Genomic DNA, 15792 nt, shown 5'->3' with positions numbered 1-15792 from the left:
ATGATACTCTCATCCCTTTTTTTTTTTTGCATAGACGACCCAACTGCCCCATTTGATATGCATACATGCCGAATGGATATGGGCATGCACCATGTGGGGAGGTAGCGCTGCTTTGTTTATTGTTGCCATGACCGAGCTCTGTTGTTCTGTTCTGTTATCTTCTTGTCAAACATGTGGTGTCATGACACATGAGATGGATAAAAGGATTGGCTGGACCTTGGGGGTGCAGGTGCAGCTGTTGTTGCAGATACTGAGCGAGCTCTATCCCGGCAATTCGCAGGGGACGTGAGCAAGTGGGCTGCTATTTCTACTCCATTGCACGAACAAGATGATTTCAGCAGGCTTGAAGCAACTGTCAATTTAAATGGAAGAAGAAACAGTAAACCTAAGCTTATGGCCTCTGCCAAGTCAAAAAATAGGACCATGTCTTTGAAAGTGACTGCGTGTACGTATATTGTGAGACATGCTACTCTCGTACATGTACATTGGACCACTAAGCCGAGAATGTTTCGACATCAAGCGTCAGACGGAGCATATAATATCAAATGCTTCTAGTCCATGACTCGATGGTCCAAGTCTGCCTGCATCATAGGCCAGCGACAGGCCCTTACTTCAAGTTAAGCATACACATCAGTGTGTCTAGTTTCCAAGATCCTCCCATCGCAGGTCAAAACGATTAATGGGATGAATGGGATATTGTTTTTGGAGTAATTGAGACGGTGTATGTGGTGTCGCACTATTCGGTATGTTGACCAGTAAATCAGACTGCAAATTGTTCGATTGGATGAACGGGATCTGATTGTTTTTTGTTCAAGCAATCAATAGACCATTTATCTTGATATTCGTACGAGGGTGAAGGGCCCAGGGCTAAACTTAAAACCAAACAGACATTTCCAAGATAAGCAAGTCCATTGCCACGTTCCGGCCTTATGATGGGCGGTGCCAAGCCAAGCCGGGAATTGACAACACGATGCGGCCGCAGGCAAAGACTTGATCACTGAAGAAAGATACATCCACCACGCTGCAAATCTTGTTATGGGAGCAGGTAAATCTAAAGGCATCCTACTTATAGCTTTGCTCCAATCAGGCATGGTGTGATGTAGCAGACGAAGGCGACCTGACCTCGGCAAAGGCTTGGTGGCTTGGAGCCTGGAGCAGGTAGAGGCCTGACAGCGAAAGGGCCTGATCGGTAGGAGGCGAAGGAGCCACACCACATGCTTCGATTGCGGCAGATGGAGATGAAGACAAGGGAGCATGGAGGGATATTTCACTTGGTTCATTGACGTCTTGTGGAGTGTGTGCGATATAGAATAGTTTCTGGTCGATGCATGATGGAAGGATGAAACGACGGAACCTTTGGATCTGCATCGACCTGCAGCAGCAAAGTCTAAAAGGGAGAATCTGCGGGTGGATTCGTGATCACAATGCAGATGATAGATGAGATAAAAGAAATGGAAAGCGTGAAGTCTCTGATATCGAGGTAAAGAAGTGGACCGATCGTTGGGGCAGAGTAACAGACATGATCATGCAAAGGTTGACGGATACCCAGAAAGTCTCCCTCAGGTAGGGTTGCTTTCGTTCAGTAAAGCTACAAACAGCATATTAGAGATCAATGGTAGGGCAATTTACCAAAAGAAACATATGGAACTGTTCTCCAGAAAGAGAGAGGTTTTAAGTAGTAAAGATTAGACCCCATGCTTCGAAAGAGCATTTGAAAACAAAATAATTCCAACACATAGTCACAGTTAACAAAAGTTGTTATGATTTTACATAGATGACTTGTAGAGTTAGGCCACATCGTTTGGACGATATAAACTACTCATGAGATCAACACATAAAAAATACCCTCAACGTCCAGGTATGCAGGTCTTTCCCCAATTAATTTGGGTACACAAAATTTTTCAAGGAACATCAAAACATTTTGAGATATCAATTGTCTGAATTCTGAAACCAATTTTCCTTCTAGTAATGCAAGAACCGGTTATTACTCCACAATACAGGTTTGATGCCAGTACATTCTGAAAGCTTGTTCCTAAGTTTACCGATCTGCCCGGACTTGTTCATAACATTCCCAGTTTAGCCAAAACTTATTTTGGATCTTCCCAGTTGTGCCAACCTCTAAACAAAAAATAAATTCAATAAAGATTGACAGTAAACCATTATACATAAATAATGCTAAAATAAGAATCATGGGTAGTCAACTAAAGAGTCAACTGATTTCATGGAGTTGAAGTGCACCGGAGTCCTTAAACTTTTCATGTGGTGTCATTTAAGTCCCTAAACTTGCTATGTGAGCCACTTGAGGTACAAAGCTACCTAATTAAAATAAATTTGCCTACATGGCATGCCAACATGGCGCCTGACATGCAGTGGACATGATAGTGGCTATGATCCTAAGCACGTAGTAGAGCATGGAGACATCTCAGGGTCCACTCTATAGTACCACATACATAATTGTTTGTTGATTAGGGTGAATTGGACCTCCAGTCACACACTAGGGATCCTTGTGTTTATTTTAAGAGTTTAGAGACCTAGATGGTACTGCATGACAACTTTTAGGGCCACCAATGCATTTAGCTAACTTGATGTGTATGGGTAGGAACTTCTGGCTTGAAAGAAATGTAGGAGGGTTCAAAGGTCATTACTACAAACTTCTGGCTTGAAAGAAATGTAGGAGCATTCAAAGGTCATGGCTACAAACTTCTGGCTTGAAAGAAATGTAGGAACATTCAAAGGTAATCAAAATACAAACTACTGGCATTAAGAAGAAAAGCTTTTATTGGGTGCGAACCTACTTGTATCATCAGATTATTGAACAAATATCCATACAAAACAGACGAACATCAAGCCTAAAAGGAAATTGGACCAACAAATATCCATGTTTGAAGATTTGAACAAACTACTACGAAAAACATGCTTCATGCATATGTTCATATGGCCCATTTACCTAGACAAGTTAACATCTATTACCAGAAGAGAAAAAAAATTCAACCAGAGGGAGAGACGTCCCTCTGATTTTGGCTTAAAGAAGCCAGTACCAAGATTCGAACCAAGGCCGGCAACAGGGGTTTCATTGACCAACCCACGGAGTTCTATGCTCTAACCATTAGGCTGCGAGAATCTTTGGTTCTATTACCAGAAGAACATTGCTACACTTTAAAAATGTTTACAAAAAATGTATTACTAACATGCATGATAATTTTGTAATTTGAAATTACCAATTAAAAGACTTCATGTGACCACAAGGTTGAGGTTGCTGATGTCCACATCAGCATGTTAGGAAGATTTCTTGTACAAGTTTTTTTAGATGGAGCTTACTAGTTCCATGAATCACTAGAAGCATATTTCGTCTTTCTACTATTTGATGTTTACTATTCAGAGAAAATCAAAATTCAAAACTTTATGGTCGAATGACAATGCAAGGAAGGACAAAGGATATAATGTAAAATGATGGTATAAATATGAAGTTATCCGGGAGATCGAACCTTACAACATCATGCCACTGCTAACTGCTTTTGTTACTTGCATCCTTACGCTGGTAAGTAAGATTCTAACATCAGTTGTGTTTTTCCATGTTGTGGAGACACGATTTCAACAACAAGGTACGTGAACTTCCATGTCCGGTCAGAGTTATCTTTGAACATCTCTGAATAGACCTTTCCAGCTCCATGTGGCCCACGGATGAGAAAGTTCACCTGAAAAGATGCATGTGAGGACCATAATAGGAGCAATGCAAATAGTATGATTTCACATCAATGCAACCTTAGCGCCCCCATTTCTTTTTTTGAAAGATAGCGCCCCCGTTTCCAATTAGAAAAAACAGTACCTACGAGCACATAAAATTGTAAAGGGAATTTTCACTGGTTTTGGCACTGCCTCAGGATTAATATCAGCAATGAAGGCAATTAATTCGCATCTTAGTGCTTCTCCCTATGTTATGATTCACTAGCTCTTTCCATGCTGCTTGCTATTGTTCACTATGGGATTGGCCCATTGTCAAATGCCTAAGGCACTAATGAACTCTCAGAGAACAGTTTCCCACCAAGTGTTGCACAACATAGCACAGTTGTAATTGGTAAAGTTGTCCTTTTTCTTATTGACTTGGCTACAGTAGACCCATTGTTGTGGACAACTTCTTTGGCAAGAAGTTCCACCGAAGGAACAAAGGGCCAGCTAATCCTGGTTCAGCAGATCAGTTAGAATTAGATAAGGATTAGACTCCTAGTTGGTTAAGAATTGTAACAGAATTAGATTGGAGATAGAGTCCTAGTTAGATTAGAGTTGAATCCTAGACAGTTAAGGATTGTTGGCTGGCCCAATATATAAGGGCCCTAGGCGCCATAGGTTAGGATCAAGCAGGAACAGATCCTAAACTCAGAGCCTCCCAGGGAGGGCGAGTAGGTACCTGTCGATCTGCTATTGTACTCCTTGCCCAATAAACTAGCCATATCACCCATGCAAGTAAAACGGCACAATGGAAGCAGGCAAAGCAGCAGAGATGAGAGTATATGCTACCTCCACATGTTCAACACCATCCTCATCTGTCCAAATCTTATTTGGAATTCGTTGCCGAGCTGCACGGTTCCTAGTTTCCTGACCATATCCAGTAATAGGGTGGCCAATTCTTGCCGTGACCTAACAAAATATATAAAACTAATAAGAAAGGGAAAGTACAACTATCTACAAGAGAATAACAAGATCACCAAAAACCTGGCTATCACTCTGAATCCTTGCTAGAGCTTTCCCAAATATCTTGTACCTGTAGGGTGGTAACAATGCACAAGCATTAACAAATATCCCTTCAACTTCAAGGTTATACATTAACGCAGGCATTCTTCCAGGAAAAAAATATTCCCTCCATTCCAAATTGTAGGTCGTTTTGGCTTTTCTAGGTGCATAGTTTTTACTATGCACTTAGATATAGTGTATGTCTAGATGTATGATAATATCTATGAACCTAGAAAAGTCAAAACGACCTACAATTTGGAACGGAGGGAGTATATGATAAGGCAAACAGAGAGACAAGAAGCAACAAATTATTATGTTGGATTTCAACTCTAGCATACACCAACTTGCTTTGGACTAGAAGGTTTTGTTGTTGTTCAGCTTTATGGGGAGCACAACGCAATGTTTAGTATTTCCGGTAGTGAATCAGGCCACTCTACAGGTGAGGAAAGAAAAATGCACCAGAATAGGACACATGACAACGGAACATCAAGAGCACGGCCTATCGTAGTATTTGGTTTCATCTTCATTTTTCAATATAATACAATTTTGTTTATGACAGGTAGCAAACCAACCTATAAGAGGAAACTAGGCTAGTGTAAGCATGGCACATGTTGCAACAAAAAAGCTTCGTTCTACACTAAATGTTATTCTATGAACCAAGGAAATGAAAATCATACACACATGTAACCTTAATAGACAGTAAGGCGTCCAGATTAAGATGATGTATATGTAACTTAGTAAAAAGGACAAAGGAAGTTCCATATCACACATCATATTAACTCCTGTAAATTTGTACAATGCACAAAAAGGGGCTAGTATTCCAATATGAAGAATGACCACAACAAAACTCCAACAAGGAAATGTTGTAGAACTTACCAGAATATGGTAATAGTTACTATTTATTAACATGTTTGGTAATATCAAAATACGATTAGCCATAACTGTATCACTTAGCATTCTGCAAAGTTCAAACAGAAGCTAAATAACAAATGCAAGGGGCTTACTCTTTTGGTTCAAATATAAGCTCTTTGAACACAGCATATCCAGCCAGCGCTGCAATTCCAAGTCCAGCCAGTATTACAAGACTGTAAGAAGCACCTTCAGTAAATGTCACTGGCTTCTCGGGTATGTTGTAGGTAATATCATCAAAGGGATGTTCTGTAGTTGACAAGTCTTTTCCCTCCTGAGAACAAAGACAAAAAAACTGACTGTAAACAGTAAACTGTCAAGGGGTGCAACAATATACAGAACTTGTCTTCTCCAGCAGAATGATGTGAATGGAAAACTGGAAGATAGTAAACACAACGCTCTCCTAAATTCCAAGGAAAAGAGTTAAATCAATATACGCTTCTGTTGAGCCAGGGACTATGAAGGGTTTTTTTTCTCGGTCGTACCGGACTTTTATTTCTCCTTAACATAATGACACTGTAATTGTAACACTACAAGTACTTCTGGCTTTGGCTAAATGAATAGCATAATTGGGTCCGCCTACATGAGACCACTGAGATTATGAATCCATAAGGCAGAAATCTTTGGAGCAGATCATTATAACAGTCTTTTCAACATATATGCAGGATCACAAATTTTGGAAGATTTAACAATCTTCTCTTAAGAAATTTTGGTTGTCCAAAACCACATAGCAGGGTTAATGCATATAAATTAGTCAATAGATGTAATCAGCAGTTGCACCAGAATTCAGATTATCACCATGACCACAATAACTAAAATTTTATATATTGCACTTTAACCAGACCTTGCAGCATGTTCAAAAATCAAAAGATGCACAGTGCTCATTGTAATTTATGACAGCAAAGATCAGAGACAAGTAGGAAGATATGCAGCAATATTACATTGAATAATTCAAATCAGCAAACAGAACTAAATAACGCAAACCTGTTTTGGATTTTGGTCTGAAGCTTTTGTGGAGTAAGATGCAGATGGCCTCATGAAAGAAGGAAATGCTTTGCGGCACTCAGAATGAGTAGTCAAAGGACCTGAAGTGTTTGACCTGGTCATGTACCACCTTGAGTTTTTCAAAGATGAAGCTGGATGTTTATCCAAAGAAATTTATGTCAGCATTAATAAATCCTAACACGGAAAAAAAAATAGTGCAACAGGATTTTTGGTCCTGTTCCTGTAGAACAAAAAAGCACACAAAAGTTCGATGGTTTTCAAATGTCTGGAAATGAATGGAATAAATGAGACCAGATAGCTGAGAAGCCATTATTTGTAAACTTAGTCATGCATGCTCATAAGCCATAACATAGACGCAAGTAGAATCAACCTTTAAGACATATTGGATCAATTTTATGAATTGAAAAAAATTGCGATGCGCATCGACTGAGCCATGATGAGGGGAATTACGAGTGGAACAATCACAATCATGTATTCAAATTATGATTTAGTTCAGAACAGAAACAGATAGATGGAGTTTTATCAACAACATTTGGCTTTCAGTCCTGAATAATTCTACATAGAGATTTTCTATACATGTAAAAAAACCGTTCAAGCATATCCAATGCATGAGAAGTTTATCACATATAGTAATATTAGATGCAGTGTTGCAGTGGCAGTACATTCTCATGGAAGGTTTATACTAAACCAGTATGGCAGTAAGTGACAGCTCTTTGAAGTATTGATAAATATTTCACGGATACTATAACAGAGCTTATCCATTTTTATCCTGATTATACTTGCTAAAATATGTTAATTTGGTATAGACTAATATGGAAGCCACTGAACACTTTACTCTGATTTGCAATGTCAACATACATCTAAAGAGCTAAATTAAAAGTTTTGATAGGCATACATAGTGTTTAAACTGTCAGGATGCAGTATCCTGACAGCAACGCAAAACAGGCCACTGATGCAACAATAACAGGAATATTGAGAAAACAAATGATTTCACAGCAGCAACTTGATCAACCAAACACCGCATTTAATCAAAGGTGGGAGTTCACCTTCAGCCTTAGCAACATCCTGCAGTTAGACAGAGGAAATTACAATGTAAAGAATTTTCAGAGCCAAAATTATATTTCCAAATAAGAAACAACAAATCCAATAAGGAAATTACGACATGAAAATTTTCCCAAAGCCCCAAAAGAATATATGCAATTCAGAAACACAACGGATTGGTGTTTCCTACTTTCCAGATAGAGCGCCAGCATATGCATTGCTCAAGGCCGTAAACAGATGGATATAACATGGCTAGCAGAATAGGCTAGCATAGTGGCATTACGGAATATACTACAATACTCTGTAGTACTAGTAGCAAGTAAGTACAACCCTGCGCAACAATTCATGCTTCAGTGGAACCTAACACAGAGCACCCATTCGGCCCCCTCCCTTCAGAAACCTAACCAACCGTCACACCACAACCACAGGCAGCAAGGACAGCGGCGTCGATAGGCCTGAGCATTCCGTCGAACACCTTCAAGGGGGGTTTAGAGGGGTTTAGGGTTATCCACATCGCTGCTGCGGGATTACCTTGGAGATGGCGGCACCGGCGCAGGGAGCCCTCGGGGCGTGGCGGGCGGACGCCTCCGCCGCCGTGGCGAGGAGGCGGCGGTGCTGGAGCAGCCTCGCGATCCGGGAGGCCATGGGGGTGTGTTTCGTTTACTTGGCGGAGGGGGTGGAGGAAAGGAGGGAGGCGGCGAGGAGAAAGGAGAGGGAGCGATTCGGGTCGCGTCTGGGCTTTATTTCGGTGCTCCGCGCCGACGGGTCGGGTCGGAGTTTTTGCGCCTCCAAAACTCGTGTCAGCCGGAGCCGGTACGTGGTTAGCGAATTGATTGAGAATTGAGATCAGATTTGGGTGATAGGCTCAACCTCAGTCCTCAGCCATCACAAATTCACAATGACAAAACTTTTCCTATCAGAAAGGAAACATCACAATTCAAACTCTTGTTATTAAACTGGGATGAATTAGCGACACTATTGGGTGTGTACTTGAATTATCGCTTTATCGGTTACGGATTTTGGCTAAAACCTTAAAAAGATGGGATTGATGGAATGAGCTGAAAAAAACAACTGACAGAACACCGAAGAGTTGCACAGTGTCAGGTGCTCACTGCTCAGTTCAAAGTTTAGGCCTGTTTAGAATCACACGCATTTTGTATGAATTTAGAGAGTGAAAAAATCCCGGCTCTTAGCATCGATTTAAGAGAACATATTTTTTAAAAAAAGTTTGAGCAACCATAAAGCATATCCTGGTTGAGTTATACATTAAAGTAAAACCAAAGTCACCAGCTGCCAACACGCAGCAAATTAGGCCAAAAATCGATTTGTCCCAAATAAAATGGAAGAAACCCAAAAACAACCATCTTATTTCTGTCTGAACCATCAACCAAATCCATACTACTCCCCGAATCCCGATCCCCCGGCGCCAAAATTGCAACTCCGCCGCCTACTACAAGTCTAACGATGACTCAGAGCACGGGGACGAAGCAGGCCTTGACGTCCTCGCCCGCCCACTGCACCGCGTTCCACCAGTGCTTGTCGCACTCGATCCGCACGGTGCCCTGCTGCCCGCGCCCCGGCCGCATCGGGATCTTCCTCAGCCGCGGGCACCCCCTCGTCTGCAGGCGTCGCAGCTCCGGGAACGCGCACTCGCCCTCGGCGCGGACAGACTCCAGCTTGGGCAGACCCAGCAGCGCCAGCAGCCTCAGCCGCGGGAACACGACCACCTCCTCCGCGGCGGCACCGCCGTCCTCGGTGCCGCCCAGCAGCGTCGTCAGCCCGTTGCACCCGCTGAGGTTCAGCGACTCCAGGCAGGGGAGGTGCTGCACCCACGTCAGGTGCGTCAGGGAGTGGCACGCGCCCATGGCGACCTCGCGGAGGTTGGACGCCGCGGCGTGGGTCCACGCCATGACGCGCAGCTTCGTGAGGAACCCAAACTTGATGACCTCCAGCCGGGGCACGTGCGCGTCGGCCACGATCTCCTCGACGTCGGACGAGTAGACCACCAGCTCCCGCAGGCTCTCCTGCACGCCGCCGAGCTCCGGCGTGTGCTCCGCCGACAGAAGCTGCAGGGCGCGCGCGCCGCCTAGCTTGCGCAGGTGGAGGGACCTGGCGCGCACGCCGGGCGCCAGCCGCGCGAGCCGCTCCACGTCGCGGATGCTGTCCAGCCAGATGCCGAGCGACGCCATGCGCGCGCCGCTGCTCTCGAGGTCCTCGATGACCGGCGAGACGTAGTCGTCCGCGACGGAGACGATGCTCGCGGTGAACACCTCCAGGACCTGCAGCTTCCCGAGCCGCGAGACCAGCCCCGGTGGGATCGTGATCTGGATGTAGTAGTTGTCGCGCAGGTAGAAGTACTTGAGCTGGCTCAGGTTGCCTAGCTCCATCGGCAGCGACAGGATCCTGTTCTTGGACAGGTTGAGGTACTCCAGGTTGACCAGGCAGCAGATCTCCATGGGGAAGGCGTCCTGGATGCCGGTGTCCTCGAGGTCCAGGTACGTGAGCTTGGTGAAGTGCTGGATCGCCTGGAGCATCCTCTTCGGGAGGGCGCGGTTGCACTGGAGCATCAGCGACGCCGGCTGCGCCTCCGCGAGGGCGCTGCCCGCCTTCGCCGGCGCGTCCTCGATGCTGTTGTGCATCAGGGACACGCGCCGCGCGCCGCGCCACAGCGCCTCCTCGCGCGGGGGCTCCCTCAGCCCGGCGCCCGCGCGGACCAGCCATCTGCCGGGCGCGAACCGGAGTGCCGCGTCGCGCACGACGTCGTGGAGCCTGACGTGCGTGTCGGACGGGAACATGTTGTACCGGTGGTTGTCCCCCGGCTCCAGGAGGCGCGCGCCCTCCAGGACGGCGATCACCGAGTGCCCGAGCCGGTGCGCCTCGTCGACGTCGCCGCGGTCGGGGAGCAGGCCGAGCCCGATCCAGCTCTGCACGAGCTCGTCCTTGGAGATGTTATGATCCTCGGGCCAGAGCGCGCAGGTCAGGAAGCATTCCCTCGCCGTGTCGCTCTCCAGGTTGTCGTAGCAGAACTTCACCAGGGCGTGCGTGCCCTTTTCTGAGCCGGGCGTGCCCGAGAGCTGGGACGCCTTGAGGGCGTCGAGTGCATCGGCCCACTCATCCGGTGTGCGCTTGTTTGACATGGCGCGGCCGACGGTGACGAGGGCCAAAGGCAAGCCCTTGCATTCTGCAGCCACCTGTTCGATGGCAGAACAAGTTAGCCTGAAGAAATCAAGTAGTATATTGCCTAAATATTTGTGTTCAGACAATAAAACATTTGTAGCTGAAAATTCAATACATTGTTGCCTAGATATTTATGCAAAGAAAAAAACCGCATTTTAAAAGACCGATCAGGATGTAGAAGAAATGGAGCATGCATTGACTCAATGCCCCTAGATTTAAGTGTTGCCAATAATTGGATTCCTAGCACACTTTGTATGATATAGTTGTAAAAATATGTGTTAAGCACTCATCTATTTACAAAACCAAAATGGACATTCTAAATCAATTAGGCACTTGGGGCAGCATTTAAATCAATTAAGTCCTTGGATCAATGCCATCCACAAATAGATCATTCAGCAGGTAGCTAGATGTCCTTGGATCAACGTCAACCATTTCAACCCGCATGTAGCAGGATGTTGATCCAAGACATAAAAGTATACAACACTGACTGAAAAATAAGTTGGTTGCAAGTAATTAAAAAACAGTCAGAACCAAACAACTAGTATATTTTAGATGGAGAGAGTGATAAGTAGCAATGCCATGATCTGAGACAGATCCATGGTTTTCAACATTGAACAAGATACAGAGCAGAAACAGCTGATTACCTGTCTCGCAAGTGTAGAAATTTGGGCGTGGCCATGGATGGCATCCCCGCCAACGTTGGCTTGAAAAAGGCTCCACGCATCCTCCTCGTTCAAGCACTCCATCTTGATCTTGTTGCGGCAGCCCATGTCCGCGCAAACCGCCTCGCTCCTCGACGCCACAATGACCTTCCTCACCTTGCCGTTGGCCATGCCGAGGGGCTGCGGGATGCCGACCCTCTCCAGGTCCAGGCGCTCGCACACGCCGTCCAGCAGGAGCAGGAAGCTCTTGTCCCTCAGGAAGCCCAGGATCCCCGCGGCCTGCGCCTGCTCCGTGGGCGCGTCCCGCAGCCCGAGCACGGACACGACCTCCCTCTGGAGCTTGGCCACCGTGCAGTCCCGGGAGGCCGCGACGAGCAGGACGTGGTCGAAGCGCGCGACGCGGCCGCAGACCTCGCGCACCAGCTTGAGCACCGTCGTCTTGCCCACGCCGCCGGCGCCCCAGACGCCGAGCGCGGCGTCGCAGTCGCCGAGGAAGCGGAGCGCCTCGTTGAGGTAGGCCCTCGCGGGCCCCGCCTCCGCGGGGAGCCCGTCCAGGTCCTCGGGGTCGCAGAGCAGCGGCGGCGGCGCCTGCGGCGTGGCCAGCGCGGCCTCGAGGATCGCCGCGCCCTGATCCCGGAGCGCGCGCACCGCCTTGAGCTGCTGCTCGGCCAGCCCGGCGACGGGGCCCGTGGGGAGGAAGAGGTACTGCACCAGGCGGACCACGTAGAGCTGCCCGCCGTCGTGCCGCGCCTGGATGGACGCCATCTCGTCCTGCGCCTCCTGCACGCGCCGCAGCCACGCGCGCACGGGGTCCGACGTCGGCGACGGGTCTTGGCCCAGCACCTCCGCCCGCTGCCGCAGCAGGGCGTCCACCGCGTCGGCCAGCTCCTTGACGCGCCGGTCGGTGTCGGCCAGCGGCTGCCACCACTTGCCGAAGAAGAGCGCCAACACCGCGCCGCCGAGGGCGAGCGAGCCGAGCACGGCGGCGAGCTGCAGCTCCATCGGATCTCCGCCGATCGACCCGCAACCAAACCAAGATCTCCTCGCCGGCGGCGCGCGCTTCGATCTCCCGTGCGTTCAGCGGCGGCACGGCGGTGCTAGGGAGATTGCGGTGGCATGCGCGTGCCCGGTGAAGACTTGAGAAGCACTGAGCGCAGCTAGGTTTAAGAGGACGGAAGTGAGTAGGTGGGGTGGCGAGAGGGCAGTTAATGGCGCAGTGAATGCGTGAGCGGAATCGGTTGGACGACGCCAGACGCCTGCCGGAGAGCGGACCTGGCGGCGTGGTCGGAGTCACGAGGGCGGCACAGGAGTGGAGGCAGGGGGATGAGGAGCTCGGCGTTGGAGATCCATCCAAGCTGGCTCGCCGTGAGTGGCCATGCCATTCGGCGGCTGCACCAGCTGCATTCATTCACGCCATGGACGCGCGATGCTCAGCTCCTCTGCTCTCGTCAAGGCGACGTGTCAATGCGTCACCCAGTCCCAAACTGTGTGCACTGTGCAAGAACCAAACCACCACTGGTCGCGCCGCGAGGTTTTTCAGGGCACGCGCCATGAGAAGTGAGATAAAATGAACAGGAATGCAGAGTTTTGAAAGGAGATGACGTAAGATAGGCTAAGTGAAAAACAAATGGACGCGTTATTAGAATTTTGGAACAAGTGGTCAAGTGCAATTTAAACTTTGAAACTAGCTTCATCACGAATGTACCTGCTACACTGCGAGTGTTGAAATCAGCTGTATGAATTTGTCATCAGTCTCGAAAATATCATAATACGAAAATGGTACTGATATTCATTCGAAAGAAAATGTCAATGAATTTTTCCCACTTTTGGGTGGACGGTGCCAACAAATCAAGGTACAAATTGCATATGAGTTTAGCTACTGAATTGCACTTTAAAGTTATTGCAGTCTACTAGGACGATAAGGAATCATTATTCGGAGGCAGGAATTAGAGTTCCTTTTTTTTTTCCTTTCCATAACAGGAGTGTTGATTACGTTTTGACAGGAGTAGCATGGGTTTGGAACTAATACCAGATCTATAGCTCATGTTTAGCCTAGATGGGTTCTCCATAATAATATCTTGCGATGAAGAGAAACTCATCTCTTTGTAGGAGAAGCTGCTACTGCTAACTCGATCAATATTCAATACAGATGACAGTTTCAACTTGCAAGCTCTAGCTCTGTTGCTTGTTTTCATACTGGTATAGTGCTCATCATTGAACTGAAATTAATTGAGTTGAAGCAAAGGCAAACAAGCATGCCTAACATATGAGTATTGATGATCTAGCACGAAAATTCCTGAATTCAATTTTCTTCTTAAGACCCTTTCCTGCTCTTTTCAAGTGTCCAAAACTTGCAAAGTATTCCCTTTATTAATTATAAATATTTGATGTTTTTTATTTATCACGTCAAACTTTTGAAACTGTAACTATCAATAAACTTAAAATATTTAGTTTGGGAACATAAAAAATCACATGTGCATTTGCCTTGTAAAATACTTCGATAATCTTATAAATTTATCAAATTTGGTGGAGAGCTTGAATGTGGCAGCTTTCTTTCGTTTCTTTTCTCTAAATTTCCTGATGCTGATCTGTTTTTGTGTCCTTGGGTGGTTGTACTTAAATTATCTACAAAATGGAGTGTCTATTTATCTGTTGACATATTTTTAAGGGGTAAAATTTATCGAATTTTATAATGTTGCACACGTTGTTCTCTAATGTTGCAGATGTTATTATCACATGTTGCATATGACCGAAACATGAAGTACTATGCAACATGCGAGAACAATACATTGAATCTGCCACATTTCCTCTCCTAAAATCACGAAATATTTTGCAACACCGAAGAATAATGTTTGCAACATCAAATGACAACATTTGCAACATAGAAAAAATTAACATATTTTCTTCCAAAAATCTGTCGACAAATAAATAGCAAAACTCATCTACAAAATATTTTGAATAGTTTGACTTAGGACAAAACTAGAATTACATTATTTTTCAGATGCAGGGAGTATGTTATAATGGACAATAGTGTTCAATGTCGTACACCTTGAAGACTGTAAAACAAATCACCAATTATTCTTTTCCCAAAATGAGTATAACCTCCTTCTTAATTCAATGCAAATGGGCACCTTCCTGTGTCTGTGTTGTAAAAAAAAAGGAGGGTATACCATACGCACGGTCTTCAGTTTTTTTTAGGAAGTATATATACCGTACCCAGGGTCTTCAGAAAATCAGAAGATATGTTTTTTGGGGTCTTTGGCTGAAAAGGAACTATGAAAAAGACTTCAGTTATTGTAACGGATGATGACGTGCTGTAGCTTTGATCAGTACTAGTTATAATATCACATTTAAAGCACCTCCCTAGCTTTATAAAAAAAAGGGCACTTCCCTAGTCCACTGTTATAACCTGAAAAATATAAGAAATCAAATAAAACCATTGACTTCAAACGAAAATAATAAGTAAGTTCAAGATCAGAGTGTTAGCATGTCCTTGATGTGACCTTATACAAAGTAATCGGCCTCATCTAAATTCAAAGTGGTCTTCCCTTTTCTTGGAAATTAGGAAAGAAATATACTCCCTCTAGCGATGCTCGACGCCATTGACTTTTTATGGTCGAGTTTTAACTCTAACCACTCCTTTGTTTATATCAGAACAAAGTTATAATATCTAATAAGTATATAGTTATGAATGATCTTTTCAGAACAATTATACACAACCGATTTTATATTTTCAAATTAAATATTAAAAATATTATCGGACAGAATCATAAAATTTTAATAAGATTTCAATCAAAACTTCAAGTATTTGTGACCAAAGAGAGTACCGATCAACTTAAGTAGGGGATCGAGAAACCTAGCTCACAATGAATATATTGCCAGAAAATACTACCTTGACTAGCAGAACTCCTATACAATGACTAGTTCGAGTTTAAAGGGCGGGTTAGGTAGACTGCAAACGTTAGCATACCTCCGTCAATCAAGCCTCCATCGACATACTATGATTGAGAAAATAATAGAGAACAGGACACAGTAGACCGCATGACCTATAACACATTACTCTAGCCCTGTTTCAGGCGCAAGCTTTTACACTGAACACATGGCTAAATCTAGTACACCTCCGATTGCTTAGTCGACTGAAAAGCAAAGAGATTTTTAGTTTTTTATAGAAACACGTTGGATTTTTATTTATATAAACATGATTTTACATTAGACCCATTGCAAGGGAACCCCGAAAACAAATTTTAAAAAAAGCGTTGTAGTCCTTTTG

The 15792-nt window shown here is 45.3% G+C and overlaps 2 protein-coding genes across 3 annotated transcripts; both read right to left on the bottom strand.

Moving 5' to 3' along the window:
• Positions 1-1705: 1705 nt before the first annotated feature.
• On the bottom strand, positions 1706-8427 carry LOC101754730 (probable mitochondrial import inner membrane translocase subunit TIM21). 2 transcript variants are annotated; one of them, XM_022829744.1, is made up of 8 exons: positions 8215-8427; positions 7689-7707; positions 6622-6773; positions 5733-5911; positions 4711-4759; positions 4516-4635; positions 3491-3695; positions 1706-2118 (listed from the first exon to the last, which is right to left on the bottom strand). In XM_022829744.1, the coding sequence occupies exons 1-7, from the start codon at positions 8326-8328 to the stop codon at positions 3531-3533; spliced, it is 798 nt and encodes a 265-aa protein (XP_022685479.1). In that variant the 5' UTR covers positions 8329-8427; the 3' UTR covers positions 1706-2118; positions 3491-3530. The 2 variants fall into 2 exon arrangements, with proteins under 2 accessions (XP_022685479.1, XP_004984979.1); XM_004984922.3 differs by having other exon boundaries at positions 3486-3695; positions 8215-8424.
• Positions 8428-8872: 445 nt separating this feature from the next.
• On the bottom strand, positions 8873-12856 carry LOC101754328 (disease resistance protein RPS2). Its single transcript, XM_004984921.4, has 2 exons — positions 11505-12856; positions 8873-10874 (listed from the first exon to the last, which is right to left on the bottom strand). Exons 1-2 carry the CDS (start codon positions 12522-12524, stop codon positions 9153-9155), a joined length of 2742 nt encoding a protein of 913 aa, XP_004984978.1. The 5' UTR covers positions 12525-12856; the 3' UTR covers positions 8873-9152.
• Positions 12857-15792: the final 2936 nt, after the last annotated feature.

This window comes from Setaria italica, chromosome IX, assembly GCF_000263155.2.
Source record: "Setaria italica strain Yugu1 chromosome IX, Setaria_italica_v2.0, whole genome shotgun sequence".
In the NCBI taxonomy this organism is placed as follows: domain Eukaryota; kingdom Viridiplantae; phylum Streptophyta; class Magnoliopsida; order Poales; family Poaceae; genus Setaria; species Setaria italica.
The sequence above is the reverse complement of the archived record's forward strand: the minus strand, read 5'-3'. Positions and strand labels throughout refer to the sequence as shown.